Raw genomic sequence first — 16,443 nt, forward strand, 5'->3', positions numbered from 1 at the left:
CCCGGCCACCAGAATACTGATTGTAATTCAGTCAGTGATTCCTTGATCTCTCTGTGCCGTAGACCCAAACCCATGTGTGCGTCTGCTATTAAAAATATTCTCCTGTTCATGTTTGGAATTACTCTATCCCCCACTCCAGGGATTCGAGCAAAAGGAACGGAGTTTGCATCGATTATGTATGCATAATTGAGTGGATAGTTTACGGGTAGTGCTGCACAGTCGCCTTTTACGGTCGTTTTTACTGCCAGCATGGTTTCCCCGTCTATGTACTTATCTGTACGCTTTTTTGTGGCTACGGAAGCCGGGTTAGTTGCTTCCGCTATGGCTGTTTTAGCCAATGAATTCCCTGCAACGTGAACGCCATCACGTTGAAGACTCTGTGCGTGAATCACGTGAGTCTTTTGTAGTTCTTTGTATAAAAGAGCTACCTCGTTCCAGAGCAATTTATGCTTTATTGTGGCACCTGTGTCATCTTTGTAGTCGTTTTCGATCCAACTCTGCAGTTTATTGTTGTAAGGGTTGACGCAAAAATGAGAATCGCACACGATAAGTGTCGGGAATTCACGTTCTGCATTTTCTAGCGCCATCTTTAAAGATCTGATTTCAGTTCTCTGAACCGAACAGTACTTTACTGATTCGGTTTTTGTTATTTTCGGTCTGAATTTACCGCACAGCCAACGACCTTTAATGATCGCACACGCTGCATTGTAGGATTTTCTCTCTACGTTGAAATGCTGTACAAAGCTATCTGTATAGATTATACAGGCGTATTGTGGGAGAGGCAGAATTTCGATTGGCAGAGGATATTCTTCTTCATATTCTAAATCATTCAGTTCTTCAAATTGCGGGGCGAAATAGTATTTCACATCTTCCGCTCCTAGAGAATCTATGCACTGTATCCATTTCGGATCCAGTGACACTGTTGGCAGGTTTACTGGGCTGAATAGCGCCTCGAAGGCGGATTCCGCTGTAAGGATATTAATCAGTTTGCCGTGTGCTAGTTCTCGTTCATTTGCTAATGCGATTTGCACTGCGTTCACAGTTCTTTCTGTGGGACTGAATGTTTTTTCTGCTTGTGTGTACAAGTGAGATTTGATTGAAATTGGTACCTTTTCTTCCTCATTAGAGGTTAGGTACGTGAATCCGCATCTTCCTGGGATGACTCGGATTACAAGATCGATCGTGTTGTCACGTGTATCTAATTTTGTTTTTGCTAACATGTCTGTTTGCAGTGATCTCAAAATTTCTGTGTGTTTTTGAGTCCAATTGATTTGTTTTAAATCAGGTTTTATTAGTTCGTAGAGAGGTTTAACCCTCTCTGCGTAATTTAGGATGTAAGTTCTTCCAAAATTCAGAAAACCTAGTATTGATTGTAAATTCTTCAGCGTTTTTGGAGCTTGGAGTACAGCGCACTTCTCTAAGAAGTTGTCCGCTAGGTTTTTCCCTTCACTTGATAATTCGTACCCTAAAAATAGTACTGTCAGATGGGCAATTCGGGACTTTTTAAAGTTGAATTTGTAACCCTCTGCTGCGAACCCAAGTATAATGGTGTTCACTCTTTTCAAGTGAGTATCCAAGTCGTCATCTGTGAGATAAATATCATCTACGTAAGATAATGCTTCATCATCATAGATTTGTAGTAACTGTTACCCTAGCTGAGAATAGTCCTGGGCTGTTCTTGAACCCCTGTGGGAGTCGACAGAATTTTTTCTGTGACCCAAATGCGGAGAAAGCGGTCAAATATCTGCTTTCTGGTGCAATGTTTTGACAAAAGAAACCATTAGAAATGTCTAATGTCGTTTTATATTTTTTCCTAACTATATTATTCATTAGGGCTGCACTATGCGAGTTTTGTACTGCAAAAGTTTTGCAACATGTATTAAGGTGTCTGTAGTCCAAAACTAGACGATATGAGGCGTCGGTGCAAGTTCCAAAGGTGAGGCAGCAGGTATGGAGATACGTCCATGCAGCAGCCCGTTAGCAGGGTAGGAACATAGATATCATCTACGTAAGATAATGCCTCATCATCATATATTTGTAGTAACTCTGTTACTCTGGCTGAAAATAGTCCTGGGCTGTTCTTGAATCCCTGTGGGAGCCTACAGAAATTTTTCTGTGACCCCATTACTGAGAAAGCGGTCAAGTATCTGCTTGCTGGTGCAATATTGTGACAAAAGAAACCATTTGATATGTCTAATGTCGTTTTATATTTTTTCCTAACTATGTTATTCATTAGTGCAGCACTATGCGAATTCTGTACTGCAAATGTTTTGCAACATGCGTTAAGGTGTCTGTAATCCAAAACTAGACAATATGAATTGTCTGGTTTGGAGACAGGAAACAAAGGATTGTTCATTTGAGAGGTGCATGTTTCAATCACCCCCTGGTACTCAAGTTGATCTAAGATCTCCCTGACTTGTTTTTTAGCTTCTTGCTTTATGGGATACTGCCGTTGGGCAGTTGGTTCACTTTTTAGTTGGATTTTGTGAGGCGGTGAATCCTCATCCCATCCTACATGATTTTTATACAATGCAGGTGCCTGGGCTACTGCCCATTTCCTTGCATATGTGTATTTTTTATGAATCGGAATGTGATTCGAGAAGGCGGGCATAATCACTTCTTCGCCACGAGGGCACTCCCTGACAAACTCTGGGGGCCAATCTTTTTCAGCTAACAGAATATCATAGCCTTTTGAGAGCTTATCCCAAAATAGACCCTTAATTTTCCTAGTCTTATCACCCTCCATACGCAATGTTATTTCGTATATTTTATGGGGCTCGCTAAGTCTGGCGTCGGCAGTTTCAACCTGAATGTATTCATTCGTGTCCACTGTCTCCAGATGACTCATCAAGATCTTGTGCGCTATACTGATTTCTGCTGCACTGTCCAACATTGTCAATGCCCACTCCCCGTTTTTCAACTGTGTCCTCAGTATTCTCGGCATGGTTGATTACTCTAATACTGGCTACCTTCTTTTTCTGAAATTGAGATTTCTTATTTTGAGCAGGTTCCTTGTCTTTGGACTTGGTGTGCTCTCCTGGGTCTGACCGTCCTCTTCTTTCCGAATTCTGTGGAAAAGATCGAGAGGGACGTGTATCAATACTTTGATATCTATCAGGTTTTTTCAGATTATCCCTATTTCTAAGGTTATATCTTTTCTCAGAGGGCTCCCTCTGGGGAGACTGGCGTTCTCGAGTCGGAGTTCTTTCCCTCCGTCGAGGAGACCTTCCTCTGGACTGGAAAACTTTTTCCTTGGGAGTGGATTGTTTATTTCCATCCCAGCTCTTTTTAGGAGTATTTGAATTATTTTTAATAAATAATTTTTCAGGATTTTCGAGCAGTTGGGGCTTAACTGGTTTTCCACCCAAGCTGTCTCTACCTAATTCTTCATAGCATTTTTCTATGATTTTTGCAAGCTCAACAGGATCTTTTATATCTGTTTCCTTCAACTTCTGGCGAATCGCCACAGATGCTGCTTCTCCTCTAATGTTGGCTAATAATATAGCCGTGACCTGCTTGAAGTCTTTCAGTAATTTCATACCTAGATTTAAAGCGGGCTCTGGACCGAATTCATTTTGAATCTGTTTTAGCACTTCTGGTATTACCGCCATAGACGGAACACCGTGTGTTTTTGTGTAAATGGAAGCAAAGACTGTACCCCAAGTGTCACAGTCCTCCACGTGTGGTGCGATTCCCATAGGAAGGCAGATGGTCAAGATTCTGTGTTTCTCAATAGGGGTAGTATCAGGAAATACTGCCTCTATTTGAGTGATTTTCTGTGCTAACCAGAAAGGAATTTGTTCCCGTTTTACGGGTGTTTTACCAAGACATGACTGTATGTTCTGTGGTGTAATTTTATTTGTGTTCCCCTGATGAGGGGTCAGCTGTGGTGTATTAACAGCTGGCTGGACTGTTGCAGTCCGCATTACATATTGGACTAATTGCCTATGTATTTTTATTAATGTGTTTAGCTGAACTAACAGCTCTTCTCTAGACATTTTTGCAATGTCAGGATGTGGTGTGTAGCTGGCTAGAACCGGCCACGTGGCTCCTGGTCTACCTAGTGGACCGAGCCTGGTAATGTGATCATTGTGTTTTAGGGCGCCATTAAACCAGAGCAGGTGCTCTTGAAATTTAAGTGGAATTTCAATCTCCTCGAAAGGAGCGTACTCTTCCGGAGGTTTCTCTATTTTGTAATAGTGAAACTCTTGTGTTATAGCGTTTACCGCTGGAAAGTTTATCCATGAATAGAATACCTCTGTCTGCCGATACTCGTGAGCCTCTATCACGAAAATTACTGTACCACCTTGAGGTGTCAGTCCGTGTTCTATAAGTTTTAAAGTTATAGATCTTCTTAACTGGACCGGGATGATAATAGCACCCGGGTCTGTGTATTCGGGACCTTGCTGAGTCGCATCTGCTGCGGCCCCAGAGGTTTCGTTTTCTGGCATTGTAAAAATGCAAGGTTTGCAGAGTAGGTCTCCAAGGAGACAAAGATTAGGTGCACAATATTTTGGAACACTGTATCCTTCAACGTTGAATAAACCAGAGCTTTACATAGGAATCTCTTCCTACTAAGGTCGGGCGGATTTTAACCTTTCACCCACTCCAGACGTCTATTGGAGTATTTACGGGAGAAAGGGATGTGAAATATGTACGACTGAGTTACTCTAAAAGTCTTGCGTTAGTTTATCGCCTTACCAAACGTTAGGGCGCCATGTAGTGTAGTTCCTAGTTTCCCACTAGGCCCTGCGCATTGGAATAACATAAACAGTAGTATCGACGTGGAACTGCTTATATTCCAGGCCTCCACTGACTATGCTAAACTTAATTGGGTTGTGTTACCAACTAGCTCAGAGGTCACTGGAAACTTTCTTCTCTGCATAGGAAGTGATCAGCTTCCTGGGCACAGACAAGAAGGGATTCAGTTTTCCAACAACCGTGCAACATGACAACTTTGCTCCTCAGATCAAGAGTCGATCTCTAGGGTCGTGTGAAACAATAGACCTAGATTTCAGTCAGTCTAGTGCAGTTTACTTTCACAGTATGTAGAGAATAGAGAGACGGGCGTGTATCAATAAAGGTTAACATTTATTGAACAGTCTTTCTTCTCGTACAAGAGAAATGTATTGCCACAATTGCAATAACTGTTATTATAAAAAGTACGTACAGTAAGATAAGTATTGCGAAATAGAACTGTAAAAGCATTGATATGGTTTCTTAGCCATACAATGGTTTAAAAGTAATAAAACATATATACAGTCATATATACATTAGGCTAACCTACTCAACTGGTGCTTCTAACTAAGCCTACCCCAGTGTGCCTGACCTAAGCCTAACACGTGAGAAGGGGAGTAAGTAAGTAGCTTAAGTTAAGTTGGTTTTGCCAAGGTTTGTTTCAAGAATTCTCGTCTAGGGGTTTAGTCAACACCATACCTCTGAATAGAATGATGGAGGATTGGTATCTCCTTCAGGGGTCTCTCTCGATATCCCAGTCACCCGCGAGGGTAAACCGGAAGCGCCGGGACTGGATTTCTCTGCACGAGAAAGGCAGCGGCTTCTCTTCAGCGCGTCGAGGAAGGAGGGGGGACAGCGTCCGCGGGCAGCTGGAATCTGCTGGATGTCTTCGCAGAGGACGACTGTTCAGCTCCTTAAGCGTACTGCACCATAGGTCGCGCTTTAGCGGCGATAATGGTAATCAGCAGCTTCACCACCACAGGATAGCAGGCTGCAGCGACAGTGCTAGATTTACCAACACAGGGTCATGCAGGCAGCTGGCATCAGCAACAGGCAACGAACTCACATTGCTTAAGGCAACGTTGGTAATATTTATACCCGACAGGTGCCGGGTTTGACGCAAGTTTGCTGGACATAAGACGTCAATTAAAGATGTCACTAGGAAGTGACAGTTATCAGTTGCTCATTAGAGTTCCATTACTAATCAAAACATAGCAAGTGGGGATTTCCAGGTTTGCTAAGTTTTTATCTTGTTGAAGAACTCTGAGTGTTATCTAGGAATATCAGATAGTGACTGCTGCTCTGTCATTGCACTAATTGGTCGCAAAGGAAGTAGCAGAGTCATGCTGGAATGTGGCTCTGTTCGTGTGAGGCCAGAGATGACTTTTCAGAAAATCGCACTTGAACGGTTATGCCAATATAGGGAATAAATGGATTTATAGCCGAATAGGGGCATAAGGTCACAGTATCGATCAGGAACCTAGATAAGCACGCAACAATATCCCCTTTGTGTCACTGGAATAAGATCCTATACTTATTTTGCTCTCCTAACTCATTTGATCACTGTCCAGTTTTTAAATATTTTTTCTTCTTGTTCTTAGAAGGTCAGGAAATAAATGTGTCCATATTGAAGAACCTGAAAGAGCTAGTAAGAATATTTAAGAAACAGCCTTCCTTGATATTGTGTTCCCTTTGTTGCCTCAATGGTGAAAGGGCAATATGTTACAGGGGAGCATGCTTCAACTCCTTGGAAGAAGTACCAAACCCACTTATTGAAACTATAAGGCATCAGGAGAAAATAGGGTGATTGTATAAGATTCTCTTATCCTCTAGGGCAGATGATTTGGAGAAACATAATACTCAGTGGGCTAATGTGCTGGGAGAACATGCTATATCTATAGAGAAAGCTATTCTAATGTCTAGGGAAACCCTTCTATCAACAAATTTAAAAGCTCAATTTTTTAAAACTGCTTTCAATTTATATTATACTCCGGCAAGGATGTTAAAATGGGGAGGGAGGCATGACGGTAAATGTTTCCGTTGTGGATGGGACAATGCGGATAGCTTACATGTTTTTTATACCTGTAAGTTGTCTAGGTATATTGTGGATATCGAAGTTTTTATCAGAGGTTACGGGAATATCTGTTAAAATTACTGCAGGCTTCGGTATTAGGCAGAATTTAGAAACTTGGAAACATATGTTTAAACATCGCTACTTAATTTTTATGGCTATGGTTGTTTCTCGACTATGTATCGCTGCTGAGTGGCTTCAACCTGAGGCCCCTCCTTTTGAACGATGGCGAGCCAGACTGTATAATTTATAATTTAGCTTTTATTCGGCAAAAGGCTCAAGGAAAAGAAAGACCGGTATGTTCATTTGGGGGGCATTCTATGAACATATGAATGTATGAAATAATGTGATGTATTATATTGTTTTGATACTGTGGAGTAAAAAGAAAATAAAAAAGGAAGAAGCATCTTACATCTGCAATGAGGCGCAGCCTGATTTCTTTAATAATCTTCGCTGGAGACATCTGAAGAAATGACTGATTTAGGCTATGGTCAAAATGTGTGCATTTTGGCTGTTGCCTTAATTTTTGTTTATATTGCAGGTTAGCTTTGAAAGCCTTGCAATCTTCAAATGCTGCGTGGGCACCTACCTTCGAGGTCTTAATACTTCACCTAGGTATCTGATCAAAAGAATGTGGTCCGTAGCCCAAACGGGGAAGTCTGAATTGGAGGTGTAAATATTTTTATGTGGATCAGAAAATAAATGGTATTTTTCAGGTTTTGAAATGCAGATTTACATTGAAACAAACTGTTTGTCTACTTTTAACTCTTTTCTATCCTTTTCTAAAGTTCTTAGTGTTTTTTACCGCAAGATGAGTATTCTTTAAGGCTAGTCCTACCCATGCAAATGTTGGTTTGGAAATCATGTTCTCTACCCCACTTCCAAACAGACACAGGATTAAATGATCTTGGCAATATCTGTATTGAATCCACTGTGGCAGGTAACGCTTGTAACGAAGTACTACTACTGGGGCTCTGGCAAGCTCAATTTTCAAAGAGAAACATTTGGCCGAAGCTTGTCTGCTTTTTTTTTGGCGGAACTCAGTTGCAGGATGTACCCATCCTGATCTTTGGTTGCTTGCATTCTAGCATACCGGTGTGTGGTCTTTTGGCGGTCGAGTACTGCTACCAGTCCTTTTCTACCAGGAGCGTCACTATTTTCATCAAACCTCACGGGCGATGCTATGACCAGATCATCCTCCATAGTATTTTCCGCTCCTGGGACATCTTTTCTACTTTATCTTTAGATAAATACTCGTTTCCTTCACTATTGCTCTCATCATCTTACCATCTACTCACTGGAAGTTATCCTCGTGGAGGTTCTACAAATGTCAACACAAATAACGATCTGAATCTAAGCTACCTCCACTATACTGTTCTACCACCTCCTTTTCTCTGATGTCATAACATCATATGACAAGCTATAGGACTACATCGTTCCACATCTCAAGATCTTAAGAAGCTGCCTTTACCGACTGACCTTTTATATCCACGCCACACCTAACTGTGAGTCCTGGACTCTTTGAAACTCTAACAATAGACGGTCACCTGAAGACGGCTCAAGAGCCGAAACGCGCGTAGTGGTGTCTACCGCTTTGCCTTCATCACTGTATATATGTTTCATGTCTATTGATTTTGTATTTTCTCTTTTGTATTTTTTAATTCAAGACTATATAAAATTTAAACACATAATCACTTATAAAAACTATATATATTTAAAAAAAACAGTAGAAAACAAAAGAAAAATAGTCAACAACAATAAACAATAAAGCAATATCAGAAATTATTTTGCTCATTGGTTTCTGTACACAAGTGGACTTAATATACTGTTTCATTCTAGGTTTTTATTTACAAAAAAACGTAAATTGTATTATCTAATCAATGTCTGTCACTTTGCTATAGACCTTTCCTAACTCTGTTTCTTCCCTATGTATAGCAAGTGCTACTATATTATATAGGGGTCCCCTTTTTCCAAATATTTACCCATCCTGATCTTTGCCTTTGCAAGGTTAGTGTATGTACTTTTGAACTCTGGTTGCATTTAGATTTCCCAGTCGGCAGGCGAGTACTTTTGTGAATCGCCTGACAAACATATCGTCACATGCCCTATACCGTGAAACGGCAAAGTATGTTTTTAGGTTTCGCCTGGCGTCCACTGCGCAGTAGTGTTCGCGCAGGCGAAATCTTTTGAGTTTCAGTATGGGGCTTTAACCCGCCTCTCTGTTCCATTGCCACGTCCATAAATGGAGGCTAGCCATTGGAACAGAGATGCGTCAGTCATTGTCAGAGCAGATTCGTGGGCGTTCCGGCGATTTTTTTTTTTCGCTCTCCGCCCTTTTAACAACGTCATTGCTGCGGTGGGCGGATGTTTTTTTGGGGGGGGCGGCATGTTTTGATCATTTGTTCGTGGCTGACGTGCAGGCAGGAGCCGGGCCTCGGCCTTTGCTACTGCCCGGTGTCGGGGTATGGTAATCCCCTTGTTTAGGGGGGTTGTGGAAGAAAAATGCAGAATTTACATACAAAAAAATTGTGAGCCAAATGAAATTATTCAGGGCCATTGAAATTATTTGGCTGCAGTTTTTCGCATAATTTGTGGCTCTGTCGGTGTGTGTGTGGCTCTGTCGGTGTGTGTGTGGCTCTGTCGGTGTGTGTGTGGCTCTGTCGGTGTGTGTGTGGCTCTGTCGGTGTGTGTGTGGCTCTGTCGGTGTGTGTGTGTGTGGCTCTGTCGGTGTGTGTGTGTGTGGCTCTGTCGGTGTGTGTGTGTGTGGCTCTGTCGGTGTGTGTGTGTGTGGCTCTGTCGGTGTGTGTGTGTGGCTGTCTGTGTGTGTGGCTCTGTCGCTGTCTGTGTGTGTGGCTGTCTGTGTGTGTGGCTCTGTCGGTGTGTGTGTGTGGCTGTCTGTGTGTGTGGCTCTGTCGGTGTGTGTGGCTCTGTCTGTGGCTCTGTGTGTGTGTTTGTGCTCTGTGTGTGTGCAAATGCAATAGGTCTCGCATTTGTGAGAGATTAAGCTATTGGCATTGTAAATGACAATGCCATTTATTTATCTGCTTTCAAAACCAACACATAAATACAAAATGTGTCATTTACAATGCCAATAGCTCAAACTTTTAAAAGGCGAAACCGTTGCATTGTAAATGCTTGTTCCCACTAGCAATCATTCCGGCAATACCCAGCCACCATCCACTACTGAGTTGCATTTTTTTTGTGGCTACTACAGCACTTCTTCTCACCCCACATACAAATAATGTAATCAGCAAACTTGGCTTTCTTAAATGGAAACATGTTGAATAGCTATGACCGCACATTCATCATTATTAAGCATTATAACTTTAATAGTCTATTCATAAGAGGCGCATTTTCCTTTCTAAACAAGTCCCAAGATCGCCCCTTCTTTCCCAGAACTCTCCGATTCAGTTTTGGAGTAGTTGGCAAATCATATATTTCTAGCCGCCAGGCCTTCTCAGGAAGTAATATATGTGGTCAATTTAGCCATCTGTTGGCCCCTGCCTCCTAGCTGTTGAATGCAACCCTGGATGCAAGGACATTTTGCTTGCACATCTACAATCTATTATTTAATCTGCTGCTTCCATCTCTACAAGATCCTGGGAGACTTGAACCTATGAATTTAGAACATTTGTGTTTATCCTATTAAACTACGTTCCTTCTATTGCTTGTTACATTCTGCCTGCCCAGTGCTGTAGTAAACCACTAAATGTTTTTGTGGTCATCACGTCACCTACTGATTGCCAATCTACCATTGATCACTCCTCATCTGACTGCTGTACATCAACATACCTCTTCTTAACCACTCTTTCTCTCAAGTAGAAAAATATCATTAGAAACCATCTCCGACTTACTGAAACAACTTCAGTCATCTGACAATAAAAGTAGGTATTGCCACCTTTTTGAAGAAATATTTCTGCTAGCACTTGACCATCCATTTGCTCCGCTACCACTGCCATTGATCCAAGTCTTAAACTCGGATGCATGCACTATCAAGAAGATGGTGTAATTAATGCACACCAGAAATCTTACACTTCTAGATAAAAGCATCCCACCTATGACACAAGCCCGGTAAAATATTACACAACATACTTTGCTCATTCCTCACCATCAAAATTATCCCTTACCCAACATTCTCTTTTCAGTACTTTGAACACCAGTCCTTCGTTCTTCACAGCTAAAGACTTTGAGCTAACAAAATCTCGCCCATCTGTACCACTGTTATCCTACTCATCATACAACCATCAATTTTATACATTCCCCTGCTCTATACAATTGCCATCACCCACTTGGAATCCTAATGTCCTACAATAACTGTGGAATGTGTCCATTCTCAACAGTAAATTATTTGTGTGCATTTCCAGCACATTTCACCACACAGCCTGTAAAGTCTTACAATGTTTTGTAGAGTTCAAATTTAACTCTGCCTTTTTTAACCATTCATTTTTCTCTGACTCCCATCCTGAGTGTTCTAAAAATAAGAAGTCATTCCAGTTTGAAAAGACCAACCTGTGAGCCCCCGTTCTCCTGATAGATTTACCATCCTAGCTTATGTAGCCATTTTCCTATTCAGAAACCTCAGATTTGTTTAATTTTAAAAAGAAAGTGTCTGTAGCACAAGTGCACCTCACAGGCCTTGAGACACTTTAAATTGAGCTGTAATGAGGATAAATTGCAACATTCTGAAACTGCTCATTGAAAAATTTGTAGTTGTGAGACACTGCTGGAAATGGCAAAATGGTTAAGGTGAAAAAGGGGCCTGAAAAGATTCGTTTCTAGAAACAATTGATTGATTGGGATCAGAGATTGGGAGGAAGGGATTTCTAGAGGTTGGGGGGGGGGGGGGGGGGTGATGGTCCCTTCATTGATGCAAAGGGATGGATGGGGGGCGGCGGTCCCAGCAGCTACGCAGGAGGGATGGAGGTGAGGTGGTGGTCCCAAGCGACGCTGGAGGGATGGGGAGAAAGAGGTGGTGGTCCCAGCAGCAACTCAGGAGAGATGGGGAGGGGGTGGTGGTCCCAACAGCAACACAGGAGGGTGGTGGTGGTCCCAGCAGCGACGCAGGAGGGGTGATGGTCCCAGCAGTGGCGCGGGAGGGATGGGGTGGGTTTGCGCTGTACGTACCTCAGCACTTGTTAAGATCAGGTGTAGGGAAAAAATTGGTGCTGGTATGTAAGTCTAACTAAATATTTTTGTGAGTTATGACTTTGCTCACCAGCCAGTCCCTAACTCCAAGGTATCTCAAGGTTTAAGCTCCGAATTCCAGTGCTTCTGCAGTATAAGCCTAGCAAGTGGCTAGTGTTTTTTGTTTTTTTGCTCTGTGACCATGTTTAGCTGCACGCATTGATTGAATTAGTTTAGGTGTTTGTTTTAATAACAAAAATGTAATATTTACTTAAATCATAAGCACATTTTTGATATTTAATATTTTCTTCTTTTAGATATTATTACAACAAGAGGATCCTTCATAAAACAAAAGGCAAAAGATTCACTTACAAGTTCAACTTCAATAAACTTGTGATGCCCAACTACCCCTTCATCAACCTTCGGCACAATGGTAAGCAAACAGGAACCCAAGTCTAAGGCTTGCCTGCTTGTGCATATAATCATTGGTGGTAGAAGAAACGTTTTGTGAGAATGAGGACTTGGCCAAACTAATCTTTTGTGTTGCCTACAGTGGGAACGATTTCCCTTATAGTTCAATTCTGGAAGTTTAAGAGTACAATGTGTACCAGTTAACAATATGAGGTGATCAGTATATTCTGATTACACCTTTTAGTGTGTAATAATGTTGTTACTCTGGTCTTCGCTCGTTTATTTATTTCTAATCCTTCCAGAAATGTTTTCTTTACCGGTTTTCTTATTAGAATGCTGTATTCTTGTGATATTTTTCCTTGTCTGAAAAATACATTAAATGTCTAAACGTTTTAATCCTTATGCACCTAGCGCTTGGCATATATTCGTGTATGTCAGATTGCGATGCATATTTGTACAGAATACTGTTGAGAGGCCAGTTTCCATTGTTTTTTGCCCTGCTCTTGTTCCCTCTCAAGTTTGCAACAAACATGTAATGTGTTAACTGTTGCTTACTAAAGTGTGCTTTTGTTTTGTTTGTTTGCTTTATTTGGTGGTATGAAATTGCCATAGTCATGCTATTCTCTCCAACTGATGCATTATTAAGTTGTATAATTGAGAATCGAGGAAGAAATGTTGCCTGCCGATTGATGCTAGTAGTAAATCTGAGACCCAGCTCACTACATTTTATCATGCATAAAGGTTTGATCCATCTGATCTATTAAAATCGGCAATTAAGAACGAGTTCAAAACCTTCAATGAGAACATGCAAAGCAAATCATACTAACATAACTCCTAGTTGCCAATGGATCAAATGGTAGTTATACCAATCTTTGTAATAATTGTACAAGCACTGTGGTTATGATACAAAACATAAAACCTACTAAAATTCCAAAATTAGGTTGGCGAGACAACCACAATTTCACCGTAGTTTGTTCATAACCTCACTTAACATCACATACTTGATATACTTGATTACATAACTGGGTATAGGCACCCTTACACAGTACATTGCTTATAATGTGATCAGTGTTGGCATTTAGAAAGTAACTAAATTCCCATTAAGTGGGGTCAGACATTGGGGCTTAAAGACTACAGTGCTACTTAGTGGCAATTAACCAATGTCTTTCTAGATTGCGTAGATGAAAAGAATAAGCTGTAGTACCACTGATTACTGTTTCGCATATATGACTGTGTTTAGGATTTTTCTCTACCATCCATATAATTGCTATGGGAGCCTGCTTGAATGTTTGGAAACCTCTGCTATGACATCAGTTGCATATCAGTGGTAAGGTAGTCTTCCATATCCATATTGTAAGCAAAATACATCAGTTAGTATTTGGTGACGCTGCAGCATTTTACTCCCAAAAATAGTTGGACATATTTTCACTGGTTCGGTAGGTTATCTTATGTATGTGATAAAGTAGTAGCTTTTATTCCTTTCAATTTTTAAATATAGGAGTCAAAATAGAGGTCAAAATGGGGTTCAAGAAGCACATCATGAAAATTGCGCCTGGATGCTGGCACTTTTGTGGTTCCATTTCAATTGGACTACATGTACCACATCTTTCAAGTGAGGTTTTTTATATTCCATTTATGGCCCACCACTGCAGTACCAAGGCAGGGGTGTGGAATATTTTAAAATACTTACTTACAATTGTCCCTTTTGAATCAACGCAGAGAGGCAACCGATCAGGACTGGATTCTTATATTTGAGTACTGATATTATCCTCTTAAGTTATGCCGGTGCTAATAAATCATGGATTTGATTCTGGCTAAGTCTCCGATGTTGCCACATTTCAGATTACACATGACGCTGAACATACCGGAGTTCTATTTGTGATAAATATTTCGATATTCACAGGCTCAGTCTATGGCTGTGATCGTTTTAGGGCAGCTTTTTGACCACAGTAGGGTTCTGAATTTGCCAACACTTTCATTATGCCAGAGTACTGATCATACCAGAGTTCAAGATGCACCATATTTCTAACTGTACCACTGCTCTCTTTCTTACCTTTGATTGTAAGGAAGAGCCTTGTGCATTGCCTTGTCAAATCTACTTTTACGTATTCACTCAAATTCTCAAAATTGTACAATAAATCCAGATTGTGCTTGAGGTCCAATGCCAAGATTGATAACTGATCAACACTACTGCTCAGTCTGACCTTCTCCACAGGAGCACATTGTGTAATACTTTTGCAATTCACTTAATTTCACTGTTCCCCAGTTCTCTTGTTACCATGATTTTGACAATGAACCATGTTACATCAATGATTGGTTTACATTTTGCAACTATGAGCTGCAAGGTCTTGTCAAAGACCTAATGTTCTGGGTCCAATTCTCATTGCTATCTACGCATATAAGCTTGCATTATACAAGCAAAGTATGGTTTTGCGCGCCTAACAGATTTTTTTTCATACCAAATATTTTGTGGGAGCATAACTACTCGTGGTCTGGATGCTGGTTGGAAGTTGTCGTTCCCTATGTACATCCGCACACCAAGCCTGGAAAAGGAAAATGTTCTAGGGGGAGAAAGGACAACTCCCTCCTAAATTAAGCTGGTCCTGTAGGGAAACTAGTTTCCCCCATGAGGGAAAATATTTTCACACTAGAAAATTAAATATAAAAAGTGATTTTACTCTTGCTCTGCATGTTTTTTATGAGCTAATGTATGTAAATACATTTGGTCATGCAAAATTTGAATTCGCAGACTTTTTCTATGGGTATTATTTCTAGGCCTCAATCTGCACCAGTGCAAAATCAAACCTTTTTTGTGACTGTTTTTGAGAATGGGGCCCTAATTTATTTTATTTACATGTTGCCCAAAATGTTGAACTTAATGGTTTTTGCACCGATTCGCCGTTTCTTCTTTCTTTTTTTAAATAGTGACACGCATTGTTTTTATTAAATGGTATCCTATAGTAGTGGTATTTAAGGTTGCCCTTAAAAATTGCTTAATAGTTAAGCAAATCGAATTTCAGCCTTCTTTCAAATCTCAAATGATATTTTGTTACTCTATACTGTGAAACAATCGCTACTTTTTGCTTCAGTTCTGCATGTATCAATATATGATCAGTGATCATTCGTGTTTATTTGAATAGCCACAAATTGTGATATTTTAAAAACGTGAACATACATTTACATTGCAATCATGGTTTATAATGCACACTCTGTGTACAACCTGCTGCAGACCCTTAGAGTGCTTGCACAAACAGTAATGGCTTTGCATTAGTGAACCATGTGTACAAGTTTGAACATGTTACTTATGGATTCCTTTCTTGACTTAGTAGCAGCCATACCTTTTCACAAACCTATGCTGAATATTGTTAAAACTGCTAGCTAAAAAGTTTGTGCTGTAGAAGATTGGGTCTACTTCTCCAGTGACCAAACAAAAAAACATGCACATGAACACTTTCTGTTCTTGAAGCCTAACAAACCTCTTGATGTCAGACGATAGAAATTTTCCACCAAAGGCACACAATTCATGTGCCCAGTTCCTACATAAAATAACTCTGAAATGGTCACACTAACAGTCTCCCGTGCAACAGACCAACTACTGCAGGACATTTAAGCTAATCAGTCAGTCAGTCAAAAGCTTTTATTATCGGTTAAGAACCATAAAAAGACATATGTACACATTTACAGATAAAATGAATAATTTAAGACAAAGTTACATAGAAGTCTAGAAGCATAGTAAATACATATAAATGAATAAAAAGATTAAAAGTTGAGTACAGTCAATAAAGGACTACATGATTTAAAATAAGTCGCATTGAACAAACCCTAGGCATTTTATTAGTGACAAACCTCGTAGCACTATATTTAATTTGCTAGAGAATCAATAGTTTGTGGGCTGCCAATTTTTAATTTTGTGCATCTTACATGCCACATCGACAGAAGAAATCTAGCGGTTGCAAACACTGTCAGAGGGGAGGTATCGTATTTGAGAATCCTAAATACCTCCCTGTAATCCCTAAGGCCCCTAGATTTGCAAAGTTGAATGATCCGTTTGGCTCTTGACTTAGAGTGAGAGGGACAGAAGAGCAGAACGTGCAGATCTG

At 40.6% G+C, this 16,443-nt stretch overlaps 1 protein-coding gene across 4 annotated transcripts in view; it reads left to right on the plus strand.

Annotated features, from left to right (window-relative positions):
* Window positions 1–16,443, plus strand: part of ETV3 (ETS variant transcription factor 3) — a 181,471-nt gene that overhangs the window by 89,680 nt on the left and 75,348 nt on the right. For all 4 annotated transcript variants that reach the window (XM_086945333.1, XM_086945335.1, XM_086945334.1 and 1 more), the window contains exon 4: window positions 12,250–12,365. In XM_086945333.1, coding sequence (XP_086801459.1) covers window positions 12,250–12,365 — 116 coding nt within the window. The remainder of the gene's footprint in view (window positions 1–12,249; window positions 12,366–16,443) is intronic.

The sequence above is a fragment of the Lissotriton vulgaris genome, chromosome 12, assembly GCF_964263255.1.
Source record: "Lissotriton vulgaris chromosome 12, aLisVul1.2, whole genome shotgun sequence".
Classification (NCBI taxonomy): domain Eukaryota; kingdom Metazoa; phylum Chordata; class Amphibia; order Caudata; family Salamandridae; genus Lissotriton; species Lissotriton vulgaris.